At 35.3% G+C, this 10,288-nt stretch overlaps 1 protein-coding gene across 1 annotated transcript in view; it reads right to left on the minus strand.

Moving 5' to 3' along the window:
- Positions 1 to 8,812, minus strand: part of LOC148944579 (uncharacterized) — a 55,387-nt gene extending 46,575 nt beyond the window's left edge. The window contains exon 1 of the mRNA XM_089100228.1: positions 8,330 to 8,812. Within this exon, the coding sequence (XP_088956354.1) occupies positions 8,330 to 8,686 (357 nt within the window). The 5' untranslated portion in view covers positions 8,687 to 8,812. The remainder of the gene's footprint in view (positions 1 to 8,329) is intronic.
- Between the last annotated feature and the right edge of the window lie 1,476 nt (positions 8,813 to 10,288).

Raw genomic sequence — 10,288 nt, forward strand, 5'->3', positions numbered from 1 at the left:
TGGCGCAGCCCCCGGCGCTTCCCACATCGCTTCCCCGGCCCCACCACAAGCATCCCTGCCCCCCTTTACACAATGTCCGCCAAAAACCGTATTGTTAGGCGGCATAAGTCCAAGTTTCTCTCTAATTCCGTTCTACAGGTTTGGTGAACTCCTCATTAGCTCACAATTATTGTAGGCCACCGCGCTAGTGTTCCGATGTCCAAGCCTGAACTACAGACAAGGAAACAGTACAATTAAATGCTGTAAACCGTTTACTCAGTATATCGTCAACAATGTTTCCCCATCACTAAAATATTGGCAAGGGTTTGTAAGATTGAAGGCTATTTTAAAATATCCTTGCGCAAATTACGGGATCCATATGTGACAAATAGATAAATGTGAATAATCTCTCAGTTCCTTCACTTAAAACTTTGTGATAATCAATTGTGAAAAATATGAGATTTTGAGTTTCAAATGGTGAGCATTAATTGAAATTACCCATGAAAAATATTCAATTATGAGATAGCAGCGAAGAGATAGGGGGGAATGCATTGAAAATATCAAAGATTAAAAAAAAAGCATTTTGAGTTTCAAAGGCGGTGATTATTAATAGAAATTACCTAAAAATATTCACTTATGAGATATCGAAGAGATAGCAAAGATTAGAAAAGAGTGGTTTCTTTGCAAAAAATTACATTTAGACATGTAATATGAGGTTAATATCTCACAGAGATAAGTTTATATTGGGATTGAAAAAGAAAAAAACAATGGAAGAAATAGAAAGGTAGGAAAAAATGCTTACATTTGCATAATCCCTCTGGACTTGGGCACCCGAAGGACCAGGTAACGTATGTTGGAGGGTGGACAGGGCGGCGTCGCTATGTTCTTGCGCGACTGGGCCGGCTATTTCACGATCTTGCATAGATGAGCCGGCAGGGTTCACCATATTATAAGAAGCCGCCCATTCTCTTTTCGGTTTTTGGCAGGACTGTATGGTGGCTGCCTCGTCATCTCTGGCTTTCTTGGATGGAGGGGGCACGCATTCTTCATAATTGGCCTTAAAAAGAAGAGAAAAAATTAGTATCTAAATAATTTGCCCCTTTTTTACAGAAAGAAAGTTATTAACTACAATTTTGTTTAGAAAAGCATTGCATTTTAGTAAAGCAAAAAACCCATATTCTCTCCTCTTAAATTTAGGAAAATTAACCCACCCTAAGTCTAACCTCTCATTGAGTTAATCATATGTTTTATTCAAGCGAAAGCCATATCTTACTACCATTTATTCAATGTTATAGATAAAATCACTAAATGACGAAGAAGCAATTAAGGTAAGAAACAATTATCTTTTCTATTTTGTCACTATTAAAAGTGCTAACCACCTCCCCAGCAAAAAATCCTGGATTCACGCTCCCCTCCCGGGAATATAAAAGAAACTTTATCGAAAGAAAGCCTGAAAATAATCTGTTTCTCTTCTCCAAAATAGCACATTGCGTCTGCGCCTAATTATTACAATTGCCTCAAAGTGTTTTAATTTGACAGAAGAATAGTTCCATTGACTTGACCGCGTTTGTAAACAAAACCGGAAAAAGGGTGACAAAGTAATTATATGCTTGCGGACATGTATTGTCAAGTTAGCGGCTTAATAGCGACGGGTGTCACAGAGAAAGAATAAATTTGAGAAAATGTATTTCTTTTTGCGGTGGTTCGCTTTCTATTGTAAAAGAATATTTTTTCGTTTTCATTGCAAAGTTATGTTTGTTTTCGCGTGGGGGGGGGGGGGGATTTAGCTGGAAATATAGAGGGAAGGAATTTATCAAAATGGTATTTCTTTTTGCGAGAATTGGGGGTTGAACGCCACTGGGGGCGGGAGGGGGATATTGTTAGACCCTAATTCGAAAATAACTTGTTTCTCTACTTCTATACAGGTTGCATAGGCCTAGCTTAATTATTGCCTAAAATCGTTTTAATTTGACGGAAGAATAGTTCCATTGACCGTGTTTGTAAGCCGGAAAGGGTGATAGCTAATTATAGGCCTCACATTGGAGTCTTGTGTCAAAACAGAGCGGCATTTTCATTATAAATTGACAGAAGTCAGTGATCGCTTTAGCTGGAAATATATAAGGAAAGAAAATTATTTCTTTTTGCGAGAATTTGGGATTGTAAAACAATGGCGGGAGGGGGGTTAGGTTTTGAGGGTAAAAGAATATATGTTATGTTTTCCTAGTGAGTATAATGATTGTAAAGTGATGTTCGTATTGTATGTGGGGGGGGGGTTTACTCGAATATAGTAGAGGGTGACCACGGAAAACAATTTTATTTTGAAAATAAAAATAGTGAAAACAGAACTTACATGGTAAATTGAAGTTGCCAAGGCTTCAAGTTCATCAATAATTTCATGTGTTCTATCCATTGTGTCACAATACTTTCTGATAATTTAATCACATTGCATGTCCGTTATATACGAAATCTCAAGGGCGAATTGTTATGTAACGGGGAAATCATATGTAAACACGTCTCTGATTGGCTGAGAAGGGGGTTGTATCCGACTCGCTGATTGGCTGAGAAGGAAACACGTGATCTAACTGTTTCCGGGAATGTCATAACATTTGGCTCGAGAAACAGCAACAAATACTATTTCTGGACACCATGACATTCGCGATTGATTACGCAATCAAGTTCTCGGAAATTCACTTCCCCCTCGAGTCCTAGATCAATAACATTGTTCCCGTTAGAATTCAATGCGCATGTGCAACCTTCGTTCCGGAGTTATTACACATAGAAACATCAAATAACTCGACCTTGGAAAAAGAGGTCATTGACCGATTACGCAATCTTTCTCCCTAGGGATTCCATGCCCATATTTGGAGTCCCGTCAGTATTCTATGCCCATATAAGGAGTCCCCGTGGGAGTATAAGATAGCTTTCTACTAATATCACCAGTTGACTTATTTGCTTCAGTTTTATTGATATATGTTAGACAGGCTATGAAGTAATAATTTTTGTTCGTTTCAAGTCTCATCTTCGCTCTTTACTTCCCTCGGAAAAACTTTGTTTTTTTTAAACCACTCGTAATACAGCAGTTAAGGGAAGTTCAAACTAAATCAATAGACGCTATATACATTCAAATTGTTTTCAGTAAAACACAAATTATGTTCTGATCTTGGGAATGCATGGGGGTTTTCAGCCCCACTCGTTTTAAAATGAGATAGCCCTTTTGTTCAGCGTAGTTAAAAGGTCCGAAGTTATCGCTTTGAGGATGATAAACCCCCGGAGTCCTCACGTTAAGGCCTGTAAGTTAGGTAACTCGTTCATAGCTTACATACAGTATATGTTATTGAGAAAGGTATGCATATTTGACCTTTATCATAGGCAGCACAATGAATTTCAAGAAACAGTAAATCAGAGCGTGAATTTAGAATGATGTTTCATCTAAAAAAAAAAAAAAAAAAATTATATCAGTGTTGCCAGTTCAACTCTAGAAATTCATAATTTTTTAGGTAAAGTAGTAATAGTAGTAATAAGCGTCACCCTGTAGCAACGTACTGGACTGATAAAGAAAAAACATTTTCAGAATATTCTGCCCATCTCTGAATTGAGCTAATTCAGTTCAAAATTAAAAGTTCTCGTGCCCTTTTTAAGAGCAACAGGAGATAGGAGGGCAAGTAGCCCTGCTCTAAAACCCATTCATTTTCTAAATGCATCCAGTCAAAATTTTGAGACAGCCATTTTGTTCAGCATAGTTGAACGGTCCAGCAACTATGTCTTTAGGGATATTAGGCATGTCAACACCCCACAATTATGCATTTAAACTAGATGTTGCATTAAAATAAATCAAAAGGCATTGTGTTTATGGTTTCCAAAAAGACACCTCAGCAATATATCGAGAACGATTGGGGGTATTAAGTTGAAACTTTAAGGGATACTACTATTACTACTTCTGCTCTTACAATTTAAATAAATAAAATGAGTGTAAGTGCATCCAGGTTGTCAAAGAGCATAAATAGAATCTTTTGGGATTTGTATTAAGTTATATTTTTCAGATCAACTTCAGAAGCTATAAAATTAAATTAAAAAATACTGTTTGTGTCAGGATTAAAAATTGTTGAAAAAGTTTCTCCAACATACAAATAGCAACCCATGCTATGGATTCTTATAGAAAAAACTGAATAGATAAAAAAAATAATTTTTTCCATGAAAAAGACTATGTCAATAAAAAACGAACAGAAATTAATTTAAAAAAATTTCAACAAAACAAGTTTTGCAAAGAAAAGTAAAGAGCTCCATTAAGCCAAGAATGAGCAAAATAAAGTCAAATAATCTTCGTAAAACTACCACAAATCACTGTGAATAAATAAATGAAACTCAAAACGAACAGAAATTACAATAAATAGCTACTTCAAACTCATAAAGAGCAGAAATGAAGATGAGTAGAATTAGTCGTTCTTATGCCTTCTAAGGACCAGAACACAATTTGGACCTTACTGAAATTAAAACACGTTTGAAATCTTTTCACTTTTCTTACTTTCGTAAATAAAAAATTATCAAAACTTTAAGGAATAAATATCAGTATGTGTCAATTAAACTGACAGTCCACGGTCATTTGTTTTTTTTTTCTTTTTTTTATATTAAAGCGCAAATTGTGTTCTGATATTTAGAAGGCATGGGGGTTACCAGCCCTACTCATGTTAATTTTTGCCCTTTTTGAGTTTGACTCAGCTATTTATTGTAACTTCAAAGTAAGTATATTAGTGCATTGTAATATCAAAGATTATTTGACTTTATTTTTGCTCATTCTTGGGTTAATGGATCTCTTTACTTTTCTTTGAAAAAACTTGTTTTGTGGAAAAAGTTTCTTAAATTAATAACATCAGTAAAAGCATCAGTATATATCGGTATATACCAGTACTTTTTATTGATCCTGCCAGTCTTCGGTTTACAATAACATAATCATTAAGGTTATCTGTCTTACCATTATGTAAATACCATGTTAACTCATGGGCAATTTTATGACCTAATACTTCATTGATTATAACAAGATTGTTATTGCTGCAAAATTGCAGCAGTCTGTAGCTCTCTACACTAAATTTACTTAGGCTAAGATATCATCTATCCACAATTCTACCGATCTGGACGTCAAAATCTCCTAATAAAAATACTATATTTCTACCTGGGAACTTCTCTATTTGTTCCTGTAACTGCAGCTAAAATTTACCTGTGTCACTACTATCTCCGTCAGTTGGTTCTACAGGAGCATATACTGCTCTGACTGATACCATGGACTTTTTGGAAATAAAATGAACGATTGGCATTCCATTATTAAAACCTAAACAAGACTCAGTTGCTTCCTTATTTATCATGAGCTCTAATCCCTGCCTGTGTACCCCATCATTCCTGTCTTTTTAAATATATTCTATATGCAACAAATTTCATGTTTCCTACCCCTGTTTCTTACCACCGGTGTATCGACACTGATATATTTACAGTTTACTATGGAAATATATAGAATTTATATGAAAAGATAATTAAGTTTTAAGTTGCTCATCAAAAGTTACGAGCCTTTGAAAATTTGTTCCATTTCCAAAAAGGGGCAAAGTATTTCCAAAAGGGCATTTTATATTAGTGTAAACTAGACCGTCACATTCAGCTTATTAGAGAACCAAATTACGGAATATTCAATGACCTGTCTGCAATAATGTGGTGGTTTGCATTTTTTCCGAGAAGAAAGATCATGGATGTGAATTTATTCGCCTTTTTTTTTGCCCAAGGTGATTGCATTGAACCAATGGTTTGAAAAATTGAAAAAGCTCATTAAAATGATAATTATAAGTTTTAGTTCCCCATTTTTAGTTGCAAATCACATGTACTGCAGCATAGTGGTGCTTATGTCATTTTTCGGTGCAAAACAACATCGTTGCTCTAAAACTGCCAAAAGCCCTCGAATAACAATCGTAAGACAGCCGATCGATTCAAAATTATTGACAGACTATATATTGAGCTTTTAAGTTTCAGAGAAAGTCAGTGGCTTCGTTTAGGGGTATGGGGGGCAGTTGCCCCCTCGATAATTTGGAGAAAAAATTATTAAGTAGCTTTAAAAGTATTGCTCAGTTTAAGTTTCAACTTCATTCTTAACTTTGAGCAAATAATTTTTTTTGAAATAATCTACCCTCGTTTTTAATATAAAAAAAGAGGACAAACACATGGGTCTATTACACATCCTAATATGTTCCAAATTAATATTTATGCAAATGTACCGTCTTCGAAACCTTATCATCAATTAAATAGGTGAGCCTAATTCAAGGCCGTATCAAGGGGGGGGGTTAGGGGGTTTGAACCCACAGAAATTTTTGTCTGAATCTTAAAAACTAAACAAAAATTTAAAAACGCAATTTTTTTTTGCGTTTTTTGAGGTTTTTTTTTGGGTAACCCCCCCCCCCCTCACAAACAAAAAACGGTGCAAATCCCCATCCGAAAAAAAAACCTAGGGACAGCCTTGGCCCAATTAATGGCAAAATTCGAAAAAGTACTATACTTCCTGTTTCGCCTAGTTTGCTCAGGTGAAATTTTTCCCCTGATACTTAAGGGTCTTTTACTTCCTAAAATTTATCAGTTCAAGATAAGGTTTTCTTTTTTTTTAACTTTTAACAATGGATATGAATATGCCCTCTACATCTGCAAATAGGACAGAAGGGGAATCATTGAAAAATAAAAAATCATTGAAAACAAGATTTTTCTCATCGAAAAACATGAAAAAGAAATCATTGAAAAAATTAGACTTATTGCTTTTTATAATAATTTTCGTACTGTAGCTAGATAAGTCAAATTGGTTATAGTTTAGTCATAGAGGTTAGTAGGGAGGGGGGAGAGGTATAAGCTCCAGGAATCATTTAATTGTTTTAATTTTTACTTCCAATATTTAAATCAAAACCCCAATATAGATCCAAATTCTCTTATTTGTAATTGAAACACCGTTTAAACGCTGATAACGTCCTATTCCTCCCGTTTTGGATTCACATACTAGCCCATAATTGTAGAATTGCCTTTACGTACAATAACATGCTGACTTCTCACTATTTCCGCTTTTCTAAATATTTCTTTTAACCAGCTCCAAAAAAAGAATGGACATAAATGTACTGAGGATTATTACTGCTATTAGTCGCATTTCGCGTAACGCCAGCGCTACTTGTTTGAAATTAATCTCTGCATCAGCACGCTGTACAAAGTGTCTACCGCAAGAAGCATAACATAGAGTCGAAACAAAATCATTGGCAGCGCAATAGCGCTGTCTGAGTAAATATACAGGATATAAGTCAAATCATTACCACATATCGTATAACATTATTTAGTGACATATTCCCCGCGTTTAAATAGCGCCCGTATTTCAAATTTTGGAGTATTCAAAGTTAGAATTATTCACTTATCCGTTAGGCATTGTTTGACAAAGAATATTCAGGAAATCGGAATAATGCTTGGCATCATTGCGGCAGAAAACTTAAATTAATTCAAAATTGCCAGGGATGCCAATTGGAAGGGAAAATTGACTCTTAGAGTTTGAAAATTACCTTCCCCTTTGTATCTTTGTTTTAAAAAAAGACGAATTCTATAAGAATTGCGCAAAAAATTTCTTGTGTAAATCAGGGTATGGGGGTATATATTTCCGGAGGAGGTAACCTCGAATACAGTCTTTATGTCTATAATTGTCATCACAAGCAAAGCTCGGTTTCCTATGCTGCATGATAAAACTGATAACAATAAAAAAAGAGAATGATAACAATAAAAAAAGAGAATGGGCTGGTACCGCTTTTGCGTGCACACAAGATTTATAAATTGTGAGAAAAATATACATATTTTGTTTCAATTCACTTTATTGTATTCTCATCAGACATTTTGTACAGCATGCTGATGCAGAGATAAATCTCCCACAAGTAGTGCTGGCGTTGTTTGCAAAATGCAAATAACATCAATCATGATCCTTAGCACATATATGTCAATTTTTTGAGCTGGTTAAAAGAAATATTTAGAAAAAAGAAAACAGCGAGAAGTGAGCATAGTATTATACATAGAGGCAGTTCTACATTTGTTGGTTAGTATATACATCCAAAAAATGAGGAATAGGACGAAATTAACGCTTATTAGTTATTCAAAACGAGCATAGATTCATTTAAAAAAATATTTACACAAAGAAAAGAGCAAATTTGACACTTAAAAGGAGCAACAGTTTTAAAGCTACTCAATAAATTAGATTTTTTTTCCCCCCAAATTGTTGGAAAATCAAGTACAATACCTAAAATATCTTTTGAATTAGATCTCCCAAAGTTATATTTATACCCCCCTTTTGTTCCTATAATATTACCTTTGGCACGAAGGTTTCCACTGCAATAAGGGCTGCAATCCAAGGGTCGTCTCGGGCATCCAAATAACTTCGAAATGAATCAAGCGGAATCGCAGGTGAATCAGCGTCGTCAATCCGAGTTGTTATATTATATGGCAATACTGACGGATGACAAAATATTCTACTCTTTACATAATTCAAAAGACATTTATCTTCCATATCAACTTTTTCAGTTACCATTTCTTCAAAAGATGGACATTCTATGATACTCTGTGCTTTTTGTACATTTATTATGTAAATAAATAAAATACCAAACAGAATGATACAATATAAGCTCCTTTGATTCTTAATTTTACTTAAACAGCGAATGCTTGGCATTCCTTCAAAATAAAAAATGCAAGTTTTATAGCATTGAATCCTACAAATTCCTTCTTAGTAATTTTTATTGTAAAAGTTCAACAAATTTTATTGTATAAGTCTAAAATCGAAATTTTAAACACTCAAATTCATATGTTTGGACAGGTATAAGTCCCTGGACTAACAGCTTTGTTGTTATATAATTACATAACATGTGGGCCATACTGTAGCGTTTGATTACCCGTTCTAGTTTCAAAAAATCCTGTTTGAAATACCATGCTTGTTTGTGTGACACGTATTTCCATTGAAAGCTATAAAGTAGTTGCCAAGTAGTCAGTAGCGTTAATAGGATTGGAGAACAGGGAAGGGTATTTGCCCTCTCCTCACCTATATATTTTTCTCCTTCTCAAGTTTGAATATACCCTTTTTTGCAAGTAATTTCATGAAAATTGCCTGTTTTGGTGGGGGTAGTATAGGTGGTATAATGGAGGGCGATTTTGCAAGGTATATTGTGGAGCCGATGGACACTGATGCGAAGCCAGTTGCGAAGCGACCTTCGAGGTTAGCTGTCAAAGGGAGGGGGGGGGGGGGATTGGCCGTAAAATCATGTTTTTGATTCTTTTTCTTTCACTTCAGTGGATTGCCTTGTTTCATTTCACTTAGTTTGTCGGTTCTGGTTGGAGTTCGCTGAAGTGGGAATGCTGGGACTGGTTTGGAGCTCTGGTTTTGGTTTTGGTGGTTAAATGTTATTGTGGGTTTCTTTTCTTTTGTATATTTGTGTTTTGCTGGTGGCGGCACTAGGACGTGGGGTTGAAGTGTTCATGTGAATATGGAATTCCACTGTCTTACGAGGGGAACTCCCTGTTGTTCTTCTTGTTGTTGGTGTTTATGATGGAAAGGCAGTGTGGTCTTCGTCACTATTTGCACCATAAGTTACATACCGTACACCATAGTGAATTGTTTGTTGATATAAAATAAGCACCATATGCAACACACCATAGCAAAATGTTTGCTGAAATAAAATACACACCATATGTAACAAATGGATGAAAAATGAATGGTGCAAGAGGAGTAGAATCGGTACTTGGCGTTTCAAAGATCTTCGACAGCTGAGAAAAAAATATGCAGAATTTATGGTTAATTGCTAGAAACAGCATGTTTTATCTTTGCTCCAGTATGACGGGAAATTCCCAAAGGTTTTGATTTTATCAGAAACTTTTGAAGTAGATTTTTAAAATATAGTAAGTTTATATCGCCTGCAGTTTTTATGTAAAAGTTTTTGTATTTTTTCCCCCATTTTATGTATTTTTATATGCTCCTTTTTTCAATTCCCTTTCTAGTAATCTTTCAAGTCTAGTTAGTAATAAATGTCTTTTCACTTTCTCATTGTGTCGTTTTCCTAGTTTTGTACATATTTAACGCCCTCCTAAGAAAGAAATCTATATTTTAAAGTCATAAGCCCAATGTGTTTGTTGTGTCTAGGCCTATCCTTAAGACGGTTCTAGGCGTTTACCCCCACCCTGGTGAATACCCCCGGAAAATACCCCCCCCCCCCGCGGAAAATATCCCCCCCCCCCCAGAAAAGACCCTGCCGGAAAAAAAACCGCGGAAAATACCCCCGTG

This window comes from Artemia sp. Qi Xiang Cuo, chromosome 14 (assembly GCF_049724085.1).
Source record: "Artemia sp. Qi Xiang Cuo chromosome 14, ASM4972408v1, whole genome shotgun sequence".
NCBI lineage: Eukaryota > Metazoa > Arthropoda > Branchiopoda > Anostraca > Artemiidae > Artemia > Artemia sp. Qi Xiang Cuo.